General features: G+C 38.5%; 1 protein-coding gene across 1 annotated transcript in view; it reads left to right on the forward strand.

The window, feature by feature from the left end:
• Positions 1–9,170: 9,170 nt before the first annotated feature.
• Positions 9,171–17,500, forward strand: part of LOC138045210 (peroxidasin-like) — a 12,149-nt gene continuing 3,819 nt past the window's right edge. Inside the window, exons 1-6 of the mRNA XM_068891623.1 lie at positions 9,171–9,340; positions 10,167–10,213; positions 11,804–12,401; positions 13,089–13,317; positions 14,494–14,675; positions 17,314–17,500. The exon at positions 17,314–17,500 is cut by the window's right edge and continues 115 nt beyond it. Coding sequence (XP_068747724.1) covers positions 10,200–10,213; positions 11,804–12,401; positions 13,089–13,317; positions 14,494–14,675; positions 17,314–17,500 — 1,210 coding nt within the window. The 5' untranslated portion in view covers positions 9,171–9,340; positions 10,167–10,199. The remainder of the gene's footprint in view (positions 9,341–10,166; positions 10,214–11,803; positions 12,402–13,088; positions 13,318–14,493; positions 14,676–17,313) is intronic.

The raw sequence follows: 17,500 nt of genomic DNA on the forward strand, positions 1-17,500 counted from the left end.
AGGCAAATGAACCTTAAGGCAAAAAGAAAAACCAAGATACAAGGAGAAGCTGGAGAAAAGTAGATGGTAACCAATGGCGTTCATGGTTGCAGTTTAAAAAACTGATTTTAATGTCAATGTGGTGACACCGTTCTAGTGAAACTCTTACATAGTTTTCATCACCTGTTACTTTCTCCATATATTAAACAAGATATTAAAAGTTTTGGAAAGTACATTAAACTCCATATTGCAAGGGAGAGGTGAAAATTAAACAATCTCCCAAAAAATGGAAAAAGTTAATCAGTGTCTATTCCGACAAATAATATATTATAATTAATGCTTTGTAGTGTAAATGCGAAGAATCTGTAAAATTTTAATGTCCAATGCTTTGTAACTTAAATGTTAAGAAACTGTATGCTGTTAAGTTTGCGAAGTGCGTTTTTTTTGGGGGTTGGGGGAGGGGTGGTATCGGTGTGAGTTTATCTTACTCATCTGTATTTTTTTCTTTTGGCATTCGTATTATAAAACTAACTAAAGCATAAAATACAAAAAAAAAACTATATTAACTAAGATTCTTAGAAATCCTTTGGTTTGTTTTCACAGGGGAAGTAGAAGCGAAGAGTTACAAAAATGCAAGAGGACTGTTGTTATGGCCGTCTCGCGATTGGCAGACCATCGTGTATCAGGTGCATTCCCGCGAAAACTGCACCGATTCGTCTACAAACAGAATGGGTGAAAACGTCATCACTTGTTCCTGCGTGCAAAAGCTGGCCTATATCCCTAAGACGCACGCATAACTTTTTTATACCAATCAGCGCCAAGTGAACAGATTCCAGTGAATTTTGGTTTTAGTACTGTGCTTCGGTTTTAATCATGAGTCATGCAGTGGTTAGTTTACTTGTTTTAAGCTGAAATTCATTTGCAACCCAGTCTGTCGGCTGCCAAATAATTTTTAATAAATTATCTATCTCCACAAAGGGTCCCGTGATTGGTAAAAAAGGAATGGGCTTGAAAAGCTTACAAAAGGAACAATGAATCCTCACCCTAAATACAATGTCGTTTTCCGACGCAATGAAACTAGAGTTTGTAAAGAGTTGAGTATATGAAGGCCGGTTTTCTTCATTGCTCGAGAGAGAAAATGAAGTTAACTATGAAATATATAAACCTATTTCAATCCATAACATTTCAAGAAGTCAATATTCGAGAAATCTTCCTTTATTGAAAACTGGGACACGTTGATTAAATGGTACAATTTTTGCGTTGTTCACCTTATGAAAACCTTTCATTTTTCCTTTGTCTGTGAAACAAACCCTTCACTCCTCCGATTCAAAGTTCACTTAATGGTGCGCCATGGAAAAACCGTCACCGTGCACCGGTGGCTCAGTTGGTTGGACATCGGGCTGCCATGCGGGAGGTCGTGAGTTTGACTAAGTCTGGACCAACACTTAGGGTCTTAAAATAACTGAGGAGAATGTGCTGCCTTTGTAATTACATTTGCAAATGGTTAGACTTTCAAGTCTTCTCGGATAAGCACTATAAACCGTGAGCCCCGTCTCTGACAAACCTTCACTGTTCGCACAGCCCTGTGGGGCGTAAAAGAAACCGCACACTATTCGTAAAGAGTAGTGCATAGCTTCCCGGTGTTGTGGTCAGGCCTCATTTTATTCATTCATGTGCTGAGTGAGAGGCTAATGGACTGATGGCGGCTGCCGCGGCGCCTATATATGCTGATGTCCGACTTCACCTATAGATCAATTGCTTGCAAAGCGCAGTTAAATATGTAAAGAGAAAAAGCGCGACATAAATTAATTACCATTACCATTACAAACCCAGAATTGAATTTATCGGGCAGGAGGAAGGAGGGGAGGAAAAAACGACAAAAGTGGAGTGGATGGGAGGAGGTGATGACTGAGAGTGACTTCAATATAGCAATGGTCATACCTCAAAGAGACACACGCCATCCACAAGAAAGTAAAAATAGGGAGGGTGGGGAGGCCTAGCTAATGATCTCCAGAAAATCCCGGATGACAGATTTGCCCAAACTGCAACATGAGAAATAGCTAACTAAGCATGTCACACTAAATCCATTAATGTCCTCCACGGGAGTACTGTACTGCATTGTAAAGTCATTGTATTGTAAAATAAATAAACAGAACTCTCAAATTTTCTCTCGTCAAGTAGATCGGCGATCAACTTTTACCTTTGACTGATTTTCTATGCAACTGCTCTCAATAAATTGCCGATCTTCCTTTTTAACTCTAAATGTTTATCTTTTGAACAGACTTAATTAATGTAAGAAAGACAAGTATTTGAACTCCGGAAAGAAGCATTCCCCCAATTGCAATCCATTTGAATCCTTTTCGATTTTTCCATCCCTGACGGTTTCCTTTTGTATTTGCTGTTTTATTGAAATATTCCTTCATTGTTTTAAGTAGTTATTTTAACCTGTCACTTGGTTTGGTTTCCAGTTCTCGGTCGCTGAATTTGGCGAAATTTCGTGACACAGCAACTTTAAGATGCTGCATCTTAAAGTTAAAACAATGAAGGAATATTTCAATAAAACAGCAAATACAAAAGGAAACCGTCAGGGATGGAAAAATCGAAATGGATTCAAATGGATTGCAATTGGGGTTTTTTAAAACTATTTAGCCGAACAGTTCCCCAAAGTTGTTTGTAACTTAACTTATGTATGCTTGACGGATATTTCTTTTCGTCACGAAGCTTTGAAATTTCTAGGTTTACGCCAGTTAAGTTTCATAGCTTGTAGGGGCGAGTAACTGGTAAAACTACACGAAGTCAATTACACTGCGCGCCATAAATCAGCGCCTTTAATGTAAGTTATGAGCGTCACTCGAGAAGTGACGAAGCCAGGGAAGGCCTAGGAAAGCCCGGCAGTGAAGATTAATCAAGGGGCTTTCCAGTGACAATTCATTAAAATAATATGGTATATTAAATATATAAGTATTTACAAGTCGTTTATGTTTTTTAAAACAAGTCATTAATTAATTTAGTTTTCAAACAATATTTAAAGGAAGCAAGCCATTGTAAGATTTAAGGAAGGGCCAGTAACCACTCGATAATAAAAGGTCCTAGTTCTGGCCGACTCTCGATTTATATAGCGGAATGTTTAAAAGTTGAGAATTTCGAGTGGTTCGCCCAGTAACCCTGATTTTAGTCGTAAACTGATCACTTAGTTAGTTCGGTGCTTGCCGCAGTCAAACATAAAGTACAGATGTTCTCTAATCGGAATCCAGCGCACCTCTTTCAAAACGGGCATTAACTATTAACGTTACGTGGTCGAATTTCTTAGCCTCCCTGTGATAAGGCGCTCAACAAAAATCAGCTTGTCTCTCATAATATTAAGTTTACATACACATCATCCACGGGTTTATAACAAACTCACAAAATGTTCAGCTCGCAGTTGGCCCGATTCGTATTCTCAGTGTGGGACTGGAACTAGCTTGCAATGGAGGCTAATGCGGGCGAACATATCAACAAGTATTTACATTTGAAAAGATTCCCCCACATTAGCCTCCATTGCGAGCTAATTCCAGTCCAATATGGTCTATTAGTACTGAGTACTGCATTCAGTGGCATCGTAGGGGTTATGCCTGCAAAACAGTCGTATTTTTTGCGAACGCAAGCGACACGGTAAAATAATATTCAAACGAAAGGTCTGGAGCGAGTGTAGAAACGGCGAGGGAGAATGGCTCGCGCGCTTCACACGCGAGGATCATGCTTACGGCGCTAAGCCCCTTCCGAAAATGGAAGAAAACGACTGTTTTGCAGTCTAGGCAAACTCAAGATGCGTGAATTTCCCTTCATTACTGCTAGAGCAACGTTTATAAATGCGATTATCTTCTTTCTTAACACCAGTCCTCTAAGTTTATGGGCTGGAAATACATTTTAAATCTAAAAAAAAAAAACTTATTATGTAATAGCTGTTCAAGGTTGCGAGGCCAAAAACGATTGACGTGGTGTGATCACAAATATTGCTCGTCCCTGAATGATTTCATTTTAAGTATCAAGGTATCAATATGTATTGCATGGTAGTGGATTTGTATTGTCTGTCGGAGTGCTGAATTTTGTAAAACAACAGCTTAACACGGATTACGTGTATAGCGTATTTTTTGATTGCTACTGTTTTATTTGCTTATTTTAGTGCTTCAAATTTCTTGATTGCCTGAAGACGATATTGGTACGGTTTGCATGTGATCTCATTAGCAAGTATAAGCTAAGAGTTGTTTCACTGGTTTTCTTAATACATGAAGACTCCCGTGGTTAATACATGAAAAAGTAGAGTTATTTTTAAAAGGACGACATAAGTACAGAATGTTAATTGACTCACAATAAAATTTTTGTTATATGAACATACAGATTTTCGTGATAATGTTTAAGCGTTGAACTGTCAAACATATTCTTTCTGAAAACAGAGGTCACAAGTCTGCTCGTGTAACAACGTTATATGTCGCAGACCTTGCAAACCCACATCTCTTGAAATCATCGCAACAGGACATCTTCCAATGAATCAGAACAGTGCTAATTCAAACAAATCATTGTTTAAGTTTTTCCGCTTTTATCTACGCTGAAGAACGCCCACATAGCTATTTGCATTCAACAAATCCTACCAAAAATGATTCGATTTCGAATCTGTTATGGCAAAAGAGTTTTAATTAACTCTTTAGCCACAAGGAGGGCAAGTTCATTAGTTGATTGCCTAAGGTAACTGGCATTAATTAAGGTCTATTTTCTTACTCTGCGAGCAGAGTTTTTTCGATCTTCCTAGATAAGTCGGGAAGAGGAAAGAAGACTGCCGGCCGCCTCGACTTTCTTTGATTTGCCTCTCATCCAAAGAAATGAATGCGTCAGTCCAGTATATTTTTTGAAATTTACAACAGAACTGTCTAAATTCTCATGAGTATTTCCTATGTTAGTTACAGAAACCTACAATTTTTTCAGTAAAAAATGAAATGGCAATTTAAAAGTATGAACTATCTTGAAATTTCAAGAAAATGAATCCATGGTTGTCGCGTGTTTGCCAGAGTTGTTCGAAAATATGCCTACCGTTTGTTTCCGTTTTGTGGTTACTGGTCACGCGTGACTGATACCGAACACATTTGAATTCTTAACGTAAGCTCAATACGAAATGTCGAGGAGGCCGGCATAGGCTTGTTTCAGTCTTCCCGACTTATCTAGGAAGATCGAAAGAGATCGGCTCGCAGGGTATATTTTCTTGACATCGTCGGAGAAAACCTGTGAAGAAACACAGTGTAACGGCAAGAAGATCGTTTCTTGGAGCTTTCATTTTGTCGATGTCAATTTATTAAGTGCTTTAAATTTCCAAGCGTCGCAAACTGCACGGTAACAAAAAAAATCGACATCCCCCACCCCACACCTGTAACACTCTTTAAAATGACTGAGCAGGTCCGACTTCTGCCATTAAAAGTCGCAAGTGAAAATTAAGTCAAATACTTTAATGGTGGCGCCAAACACACGCACAGGAATTTCAGTTCTAGAATTTAAATAACAGAGTCTTAATTTTTTTCCGCGTTCATATCGAAACAAGAACAAAAGCTCTTGGTACGCCCACTTACATCTTCAATGAACCTCTCTTGAAATGGGGTTTTTCAGTGTACCATGTATAATTCTCTCGCCATTCGTTGCCCTACATTCTCATGAGGGGCTTAAATTTGAGAATCGACAAAACAGGAAAACGTCAAAGAGGCTATGACCAAGCATTGCAAATTTTTTCAACCGTGCAGTACTTAATAGAGCAAAGTTAGTATGAGCACTTAATTTCCCTTTAGGCCAATCAAACAGATGTTAGTTTTCCAAAACTGAATTGCTTCGGTTTTTCCGCTTTCCGGGTCGTCGAAAAAAAGCTTCAAGACTGTACGCCCACGAAGCCACAAGAGATAACCCCTCAACACGATAGCTTTGGAAAAATTTAAGTCCGTAGAAACGACACTTGATTAAACAACAGACAAACCTGACAGCATTCTCGACTCTCACGTTGAGGGAATACCGTGAAAGGGGAGCTGCGGAGTCAGTCATGAAAGGTTATAATAATTTTCAGAAGGAAGCCTGGAAAAGTTCCGCACGGCATTTCAGTAAAATGTGTCCCTTTGTCAGTTGTAAACGCCATGCATGCGAAAGAATGTTTGCGGAAAATTATCGGTCTTGGATTTTCCGCCGGGAAAAAAATTAAAAGTTTCCTTTCAAGTGGTCCTCACACGAGATAGCCTGAAGGAAACTAAATGTATTGGTTGCTTTGGCAGAGATACATGACCAAAAAGAATGTCAGTTCTTTCTTAGTAGCTCAGATTGCTTTTCACCAGCGACTCAACCATAAGATCAAAATAAAATAAGCATATGCATTAATTAAAAGTTGTCAAGTTGTTAATTCGTTATTAAGCCCCAAACAAATTGCACCAATGATCGATATGCCACTGATTTTTTTTAGGGTACACTTGCTTAAGCTTTCGGGCCAAAGAATATGCATTTTGGCCTTGTATCACTGCCAATTGATCAAGATATTTCAACAGCAATTGACAACGAGCAGCATTCTTTTTTTTTTCTCGTGACGTCATCAAAACTAAAAAATGAGGAATTATCAATCCTTTTGAGATTTCAGTTTAGTTAGTTATTAGAACAACTGAAGACTTATCTTTTCACAAATTTACAGTTTGATAGGGTTTTTCGTCTTGTGATAAAGCAAGGTTGAATTTCTAAGCTTTTGCGTGACACGAATTAAGATGCTATCACGTAGGTTAAAAAAGTGACTTTTCCGCTGAGATTTTGCAATGTGAACAGTCCTTGTATGAGACAGATGTTTATGGGCCCTCAGAAGACAACTACTGGCTTTTTATAGCAAAACTCGATGACATATTTCTTTGTTAGCTTCCGGCCGCCATATTTGTGCCCATGAGAGGGGCACAAACATGTCAAACACAGCGTCTTCATACAATGTCTTGGAAATTTGAGTAAAACATTTCTTCGAATATCTCCCGCACGAAACATCGCACAGATCTGAACCTTTGCGAGACTGTTTGAATATTCATCTTCTTTTATCTCTTTGATTCTGGACTTTATTTGTTGAATGGTTTTGATGATAGTGTGACAGTGAAAACCGGCAATACTGTGTCAAATTGCCAGCGTGGTGTAGGTGGTCGGCGGTTTCCGCACTTAACAGCGTCATAGCATACCACCATACTTCGTTTTTTCTCAAATTTAGTCTAAGGAAAAATGCTAACATGTTGAGTAGTTATTTGTCGTCTTTTGGAATAAAGAATACAGAACAATCAGATAATTACCACGATTTTACTATACGTCAAGTTAAATTGATCACCAAATCGTAAACATCAAAGTAACAGTAAATTAAGGGCGCAAAATAAAAAAATTAGATAAAATTTCTTCACTTGTTATATCTTGCAAAGTTTAGTTTTGTTTTAAATTACCGACCTCAGTGGACATATGAACAATATGTGATCATACTTATTCAACTTGATAACAATGGCATCATTACGTGTCACAAGTTGACAGACGATATGGGAGACGGTTAGCCAGTTGCAAGCTGCTAAAGGGCGATGTAAATATAGACAAGATTCATGATAAACAAATTGAAATTGAAAATGATTATAGCAGTATAACATAAACTGTTTGCTTGTGTACTCGAAATTCTTGAGGGAAATGAAGGGGGCGGTGGTCGACGAAGATCGAGACCGATGCAAATTAAGGACGTAACCGATGACATCAAATTAGCCAACACATCAATGACATCAATGCCATTGCCGGCCGCAAAACCGAGCTGGTTTTGCACAAAGTTAGTCGGGATTAAAGGCAGGATTTGTTAGCTAAAAGCTCTCAGTGGATTTTTGGATTATCAGGTTCAATTCTCTATCAAATTTTGCCTAAAATATTTAACCTGGCTCTGTAAACCAAAGCGGAAAATGTTTGAAGGGCGATATTGCACGATGCTTAAATAAATGTAAATATAGATACAACTTAAATAAGTCACCCTGGGGGAGAAATAAATTGCCAATTTAAGGGAAAGTTTGCTATCGTTAAACTGCTAAAGAACCCACTGAATAAAATATCATGGCAAACGTCTTTATGAAGCTTCTTCTTCGAACTTAGCTGTCGTCTGCCTCATTCACGGTTTTCCGACAACACTGTTTACAGATCAGGTTTACTAAATACAGATTAGCTTCCTTGCGAAAAAAAAAGTTTTCTATCTTTTCTGTCTTGTTATCTATCTATCATGGGTCAATCATAAATACATCTGTCCCCTGATGACGCTAATATCGTATCTTTATCAAAGAAACAAATAAAGTTTTATCAGAACAAAACATTTTACTGATATATCGACCTATTGGATAACGTTGGCGACCAACTAATAACCAATTAACGACTGTAGTATAGCGTTTCTTTTGAAAATTCTAAAATGAGATCTTTCTGAAGTAATGTTGACCACTCGTTAGTCTATTCACGGCAAAACAGGCGTTAACGACAAATTGACATTTCCCCAGTGACATCAATGCTTTTGTCATCGGAAGTAGCGTGTCATTAAGAATGACTCCTCGACGAAAAGTAAAGTAACCCACAATAACCCAACAAATTAGGAAATCAATTTAATTCTTTAGCAATATTTAGTTTTGACGAAAGCAAAGTTTCCTTAACGTACTAGTTGCTACTTCGTTTTTTTTTCTCGTTTCGAAACTCTGAACAAAAGAAAGTTAACGTGATTGCTATATTCAAAAGATTTTATTGCTAAATGTTTGGCAAGTTCGATGTTCCTTGCTGGACAGATGAAAACAGACTAATAAAAGCTTATTTCCAGAACAATTCTTGTTTGGAAACCTTCGTTCGGGGGTTTCAAAAGAGGCGTTTTGTCCAAAGTATGTTGTACCCTTAGGCAAACGGTTCAGCAAACCTGTTCTGATCATTTAACTTTCTAAAAACGTAACGTTTCATCGTTTCAGCTGTCCATTTTTCCTCTAGGTTTTAATTTGGGCAAAAAGAATTAAAACCTGTTTCGTCACAAAACAAACAAACAAGGCAATATTGCTCTAGGACACTCACGCCGCTTGTTGACCGATGTGATGTCAGATATCGGCTCACCAATGGGAGGGTGCTATGGTCATTGCCCTTTTCCGACATAAAAGAAACTCATTTTCCATACATGCGCAAAATATTACCGGGTACTCAACTGTATAAAAGGAAAAACCGATCCTAAAGATACTCATTCTCTGAAGACACTTGGCAAGACTCACACAGTGAGGTGGACTTGTTGCAGCGGGACTTTTTCTGTTAGAAAAGCTTGACGTATCAGTACGTTTGCCGACTTGCCAGCTTTGAAAAGGTGAAAACATATTTTAACTTTAAACAATTATTCAATAGCTATCTAACTACTTTTGAGTTCAATTTTGCCGGCTTTGAAACTAAGGTACGAACCTCTCAATTTCCTTATTTATTTGTTGCATGTTTATTTGTTCCGTTAGCAATCAGTGAATCTGTTATTCACGTTTTTCAATTCTTTCATCATCAACTTAACATTTAAAACTAATGGCAAGTAAATTCTTTCAGAGCCAGTGTGATCAATTGATCTCTCTAATTTTCCTTTTAAATAACCTTACACACTTCCTGTTGACCATACGATAAGAAAGTATATTGCTTCGAAAGATAATTTTGCATCAGTCTTAGCTGTATTGGTCCAGAAAGCTTTCATTCGCAAACGTTGATTTGGGGAACGCAATTAAAAGTAGATCTTTCTTTTTTCAATACCTTATACAAGCTTTTAACTTTCAACTTTGTGTAAGTATTCAGTCATCGTAAATGACTGTACGGCTGACTAGATAGTTAATTAATGGCCAGTTCTGCATGAACAAGCAAGTTCCTCTTTCACCTCATTTTTATGTTAAAATTTTAACTAATTGCTCAGAATCTCAATAAAGGCAAACAGGAGTTATCAAATATTTAGATACCTTTTATCGTTTACCGGCATCGTGGTGCAAATTTGTGGCAATCCCTTTTGAAAATCAAGCGACATCGTGTTTATGGTTCTTCATTAAGATGCAAAGTGGGTTTCGTAATCGGCGTATGACACACATAATATTACATTGAATTGAATATAGAAAATATGCAGTATTAGTCGCTAACAACAATTATTTCCCTTTTTTTATTAACAGGAGTAACGTAAGAAACATTATCGCAGATCAAAAATGAAGGCAACGAGGTATGCAACCACATATATTAAAAGAGAAAAACACACGTCATTCCCAAACCACAAACTTTTCCGGGTTCCAGACACCGCCTCAAATTAAGTCACGCCACCAAGGTACAATTCCCAGAATGTTACACAAAGACCTGAAAGCTTCATCCCTATAAGTACGGCAGGACAGCCTTCTTCGCTGCCTTTCTTTCCGATGGTCACACCTCCAGCTTTTATAACTCAAGATCAATAGTAAAGGGCAACAAACTTTTCAGATCAACAGTTTTTACTGCATGGCCGCACTATTTATGGGCTACCACAAATTCAAAAATTACGAAAACCACTGAATCAACACGTTGATATTTCAAAAGTTGCAAGTCAGAGATTGCATGATTTATTTCGAATATGGCTGGAACATATACCTAAAAAATACGCGGTTGATAGACGAACGTCTTAATTGTGATCGCTAAAATTCTCGAAGCAACCAACTTGAAGCGCAAGCTTCGCGCGCGATCTCACGGCATCCTGGGCTCGCATTTGATTGGCTATCAATGCAACTATTTCCCTTTTCTGCACTCTGTTTGGGATTAATTGACGTGCTCTCGGCAAATCCACGCGCTGATATTTTTTCGCGTATATTACTAATTATAGTATACTGATATATATTTAAAAATTATTCCATGAGCGCGCGTTGGATATGAAATGATAGAAAGTCAATGAGGTGCTAGTGGATTAGGCTTATTTAGCAACAATGAGGGAGCTGAAGCAACGACGGCGACAGCAACAAGAAGGTCATCTCAAAATATAAATTCACGTTATTGTAATCACTTCGTGACTATTTCAGCGTGGTAAATATGACAAGGGTGGGGTGGTCGGAACGGCGCTTAATTTAGAGGAGAAGGCGAAAATTTATCCTCAAGTGCTGACGTTCTTCATAAAACCTCAAATGTGGCTATTTCACGTTGTTCTTCTGCAGACGACAGCAAAGAAATGGACAAAAGTGAAAAACGCACGTGCAAGTGCGTGTAAAGTTATCGTTTTTCCGCCCAAAATATGCAAATTTGTGACGTTCTCGTTGACGTTGTCGTTGCTTGAGCTCCCTATTGTTTTATTAAAAAGGCCTAATTATGGATAAATCTTCCCTACTTTATTTTGTAAAAACTACAAAACTGATGCGTACAGTTACTGATATTTGTAGAGCATGGCTTAATAGCTCATATATCATGATGGCAAAGCCAATGATCTAGTTTTTAATAAATATATATCTACTAATACAACTATTCACTTCAGTGTCGGTGGTTAGTGGTGGAAGCGGCGAGGTAAATATCCATCACATATCCACCTCCACTTCGGTGAATACTTGTTAAATATCAGGCAAGAAATAAGTTGAAATAAATTAAGTTTTCTTTTTTTCAGTTTTGGCAAAACGCAAACTTCAGCGTGGCATTTGCCGTTTGGCGTATATGCGATATCGCTAAATCTCTTTGTTGCCTTTGCAAACGGGAAAGAGGTCGGAAATAATAGCAAAGTAGAGGAAGGGGCTCCTACTATAAGAATAAAACTTTCTTTACTGATCAGTGTGATTTGACTGAAATTTCTTCTTTTTGTTTACAGTTTCCTTCTGGCCGTTGTTTTCATGTTTGGTGTCCATGAAATGCGCCATTCGATGGTATCTTCTATACACGGAGAAGATTTGATTGAGACGTTTCATTTGCATGGTTGTGAAAAATTATCGACGCGTTTGTCTTGTGCTCAAATAAAGTATCGCACAATTGATGGAACTTGCAACAACTTATGTAACACAACCGTGGGAGCCAGTTTCACGGAATTGGCTCGACTGCTGCCAGCCGATTATCAAAATAGCGTTCTTTTCACACCTCGGAGCAAATCTGTCGTCCTTCATAATCCGCCGCTTCCAAACCCCAGAGCAGTACGTATTGCAACGCTTCCAAGCACTCTTGACGAAAATGCCGATGGAGTCGACCCTCCTTTTACCATCTTAACAATGCACTGGGGGCAATTCATCGATCATGACATAGCGTTGACCGAGATGATACAAGCGGACTGCGGTAACAATCGCGATCCTTGTCCAGTCAGACCCGAAGAGTGCCTTAGCATTAGCATTATTCCACAGAATCTAAGACTAAAATTCGATCCTGAATTTCTGTGTATACCTTTACGGAGGTCAGCCCAAACCAAAGATGGGGAACAGGTTAGTTAATTCAAGTTGATCACCTATCTTCAAGCAACAGTAAACCCATTTCAGTTATGGGCATAAAGGTACGGGGGATTAAGATTACGCTTCATTTTCACGCAAAAAATAAAGTGATCAGATGTTGCCTGGCTGAGGCGTGGATTCCATTCCACAATAGAATTTTTGTTAAGACTGTGAGTATTGTTTTGAAAACAAAAAGTAATGCACCATATTCGTCATGCTTATTTTTTACACCGATTGAGTTTCTTTCGAAGTCAAAAGGATAATAATAATAATAATAATAATAATAATAATAATAATAATAATAATAATAATATCAGTTGTTATAGGTGCGGCTTTGGGGCTCATCAAGAAGGAGTTGGAAAAACACACAGAAAAAATCCCTGGGGCAATCAGCACAAAGCCGACACACGTGTAATAGTGGCCAAGGAAATTCCCGTCATAAAAAAAAAAATCCTCTACGTAGTGACCGCTGACCAAAGTTTTTGTCGATAGTCAAATCCCATACGAGTTTCGTTTCGTGTCAAATTTCCCACTATGCGGAGCTATAATCTTGTCAAATGCCCGGGGTATGCCCGAGGAGGACGGGGGGGGGGATGGGCGCACTTGGAATTAACTGACACACTAATCTACTCTAAAATAAAGATTGTATGTACTGAAATCATGTTTTTTTTTTCACGGCAGATTAATATAATAACCCACTATGTCGATGGATCAATGGTATATGGATCAGATGCTATGGCTCTAAAGAATCTTCGCACTTTCAAAAGTGGACAAATGCTTACTGACGAAAATGAGTTGAACTATGGACGAGACGAGTTTCTTCCACCTAATCCAGAGACATTTTGCTTACCAAATGGAACAGGCAATGAATGTTTTCTTGGCGGTGACATTCGAGTCAATGAGAATCATGGTAAGATACGATACTATATATTAGAGCATAAACCCCATTGAAAGGTGTGACCTTTGAAATTGCATCCATTGGAAACTCGGAATAAAGGGTTGCAAGGGTTGTTCGTTGGTGCATCTCACATATGCTTTAAGATGACTGCGCGTTCCAGTTATGAGCCGTGCTATTAGTCGTTATTCTTGAGATGTAATTGGGTGATGCAGTTCTAGTCAAAGACCCATATTTCACCCTTGCCCTCCATAAAGTCTCTAGAAGCTCAGTGGTTAGAGCATCCGACTAGATCACAGAGGGTCGTGGGCTCAAACCACATGTGGAGCTCGGATTTTTGCCGAGTTTCCAAAGTATGCAATCTCAGTAACATACATGATTTTTACTTTTGCCCCTTTTTAATTCGTCTGCATTCTTGCATACGCGCAAACGGCCAATCAAAAGCCAAAGATAGGTTTTCTTCAGTTGGCGTTTGACAGATTATTAATAGTTTATGTATACACACGAAAAGATGTTTAAAAAATGGGCACAGATACGCTCATTACTCAAAACCGTTAAGGCTAGAGCAAAGGAGATATAGGAAGGTAGGACGCAGTCTAGCACTTGGTGTAAGTTGCCTACTTATGATACCTAGCAAAAAGGAGTTGTTGTTCAAGTCCTTCATATCAACGAGGCGTGCGTTTGATTTCGCGAAAGCTCCAAATCCTTTCAGTAGTAATTACCCCTTCATCTTAAAACCCACACTCATGCACTTGGAGATTTCAAGAGGGAAACTTTTCAATACGCTAGACCTTTCTTCATTTAATAGCAACAAGGGAGTAGTAAGTAGTCTTTTAAATTGTTTTCAATGACCTGGGGTCCGTTTCTCAAAGGTCCCGAAACTTTTCGGGGGTATTCCGGGTGAGATATCCCTCTGTATCTTCAAAAAGGAAACGTTTTGAGGAATTCAACTTCGTAAATAGTTTGTTTGCAGTGGTCTTTAAAGAATGTTACAAGACCAGCTTCCCAGAATAAGCGGATCGTAGTTTGGAAACTTGCTTTTCGGGACTTATGAGAAACGGGCTTCTGTTGAGTTTTTATGTTCAATTACCACCGAAGCACTTTGCTATTAGTTCTTACTAGAAAAGGCTTTTAGCTTCCATCAATACATCCCGCCATAAATAAAACAATCTTTTTTCTCCCGATTGATAGCATTGGCTGCGATGCACACTTTGTGGGTTCGTGAACATAATCGCATAGCCAGACAGTTGGAATTGATTAATGAGCATTGGGACGATGAGAAACTGTTCCAAGAAGCACGCAGAATAGTGGTCGCCGAGATCCAGCACATTCACTACAATGAGTGGCTCCCAACGTTCTATAATGAATCAGTGGTAAGCAGTATGCATTATTAAAGTTTCAATCTCGGCTATTGCTTTTCTAGCTTCCTGATCCGCTCACTTTATACACCTTATTGCAAAATGGCCGCCATTTTAATGTTCTTTTGTTTCCTTGCAAATTGGCCCTTTTGGCCTCGCCTCGCTTTCAAATGAACGAGGCAGAAAGGGCCAACATGCAATCAAACAAAAGAATACTAAATATGGAAGCCATTTTGGAATAAGGAGCAAATGGGGCCTGAATGCGCGAGTCGTTTGGTAAAATTGAAGCAATGTCCGGTCGTCCGCAAACTTGAAACAATGAATTTTAATAATTGGCTCTGGTTGGAGATTGATGATATCCCGCTCGGCGCCTTTGGCTGTCTTATCTCGCGAAATTTGATGAGGGCCGTCCTTTAAATTTTTTTTCTCCGTTTGCTGTCGAGTGCGTTTCCTAATCATGAGTAAGTCGGTCGGATTTATGATTGTAATTGAACTGAGTGGAGTGCAATTTGTATGCGTAATCAAACAACTTAGGAAATATTTTGTACACGGGAGTTTTTCAAAAAGCAACAAAACTGCATGAGCTCGTAGGTCAAATGCAATTTGAGCTTTTTGAAAAACACACGAGTGTAAATTACTTCCAAATCGAATGAGAAAAGTTGTATTATTACTTCTTATTAATATCAGAAACCCATAAGGGTTGAGACGTGTAACGGTCCCTTGTATGCTAGAAAACAAGCTTCTGAATATTCGATTTGCTAAGTACCATATTTGGAACAACAAGAGCGAGGGGTTTCCAAATATGGTACTTAGCACTGAAACATTCAACCAATCAGTCCGCACTGAATATTCGGAAGCTGTGAACGCGCGTTACACGTTTCAACCCTTATGGGTTTCTGATAATATACATAACAAAATTACAGAGCTACTTTGGTTCGGAAGTGACGCACGCCACAAGTTCGAGTTCACGTTCAAGTTTCACGCCTCCAAAACAAAAGATTTGATTGGTTCTTGCCAAACATTATTGTTTATTAGCCAATCAAAACCGCGAATTCTGTGAGTAAATTGCACTGAATTAACTCTTTTTTGCACTGTTTACAAAACAAAAGCACTGCTCTCAGCCAATTAGAATCGAGTAATTTTGTGATGTATATTATTAGGTGTGATTTCAAAATCGACGGGCATGCAGCGCGAGTTTGACTTGAAATCACAAGTATGATTTCAGACCAAAATTACACGACACGAAGTTCAATTACTGTACCACTTTATTACATCCATCTAGAAATCACACAATAATCATTTAATTGCTCAAATACAGGATTTTAGTCAGGACCACTATTTTATTGATCCAGTTGGGAACAAAAGTTGCAAATTCGCCTCACAATGGCTTTCTTTGTCTTTCATTTTCCTGCAATTTGATTGGTTACCTTAAACAAACCTTGTAATCTGATTGGATGTTTTCTTTTAGTGCTCTTTTCTCATCGGCTGGGAAAATGGTGCGATAGTGCGATTCGTGAATAAATCGCACCCCTGAGATCCAATCAGATTGCAAGGATAGTGATTAATGAATGAATGTAATAAAAAAACAAACAAGCAAAAAGAAAATCTGAAGCACTATAAAATCTAACAGTTTCAAACTGCAGAATATACTGTTATGAAGTGGTACTTTGAAAAAATCATCAGCTATTAAAGTGCTCAATTGTTATACATACATATAGTATATATACGCATTTGTGTGAATAATTAACAATTATTCACCTCAGGCCCGGTGAATATCGGTGAATAAAAACCTAGACGGAGTTTAGTAGAGTGGATCTGTCGGCTCTGATAATGAGCGATTATCCAGTGGGGCAGAAAATGCAAACTTTAGACGGTGGTTCTGCAGAGAATGGACCAATAAATGATGTAGGCAGTTTTATTACATTGTTATTGTTCTACAATTCCCATATGTATTTAGAAAGTTCAGTCCTATCAGCGTATACTTTGTCAGAAAGATAGGTGTGCAGGGTGAATTGCTGTCTGCAAGTGTCCTCTGTTGTTCCAATGTCACCGTTTGCCCACGTCGTCAATATCTGTGGTGACTTACGCGTTGAAAACCAAACATGAAGAGAGGCAGCCGTTATTCAGAGGGCGGACTTATTTGTTTTTGTAGTTGGATCGGTTGTTTTCGTAATTGTCTATAAACAAATTGTGTATCAACAATAGAATTGTTATCACTTATCAACCCTACAACCTTTATTTAACTCAATCAATGGCTCTGTTGTTTTTCATCCAATAGCCCTGTAATTAATTAATTAATTAATTAATTAATTAATGCATCTGTTGTTATTATTACCGTTCAAACAAATGTGTGTGTATGCAAGGTATGTTTCTGTCACAATAAAGCCGTCTAACAATCGCGTAAGCATGAAACTTAGAGTTACGGACACTGTTTTATCCGGCTTTGATTTTCTCTAATAGGCAGTATACATATAAATTTCCTTTTTGAAACTCAAAAATGAGGGTCGGTTGGACGACCGTAAACAGAGAAAAATAAACGGACGGCCTAACGTATAGGTGTACAAAAATCTTCGCTTAGAAGTTATGCCCAAATAAAACCAGCTCTGAGCCAGAACCAGTCCTGTACTAATTCCTATTTACTTTCCCATTTCAGAGAGAGCGAGAAGGGATCTTGTTGGAACCAAAAGGAAGGTTTTTCGAGGACTATGACCCAGAGCTAGACCCGTCTTTAATAAACAGTTTCGCCACCGCTGCTTACCGAATGGGGCACTCACTGGTTCGGGAGGAGATTTTCCTAGTGGATCCACTTTTCAGGAAGCGGGGATTTTCAGAACCGGGTT

Source organism: Montipora capricornis, chromosome 4, assembly GCF_036669925.1.
Source record: "Montipora capricornis isolate CH-2021 chromosome 4, ASM3666992v2, whole genome shotgun sequence".
Lineage (NCBI taxonomy): Eukaryota > Metazoa > Cnidaria > Anthozoa > Scleractinia > Acroporidae > Montipora > Montipora capricornis.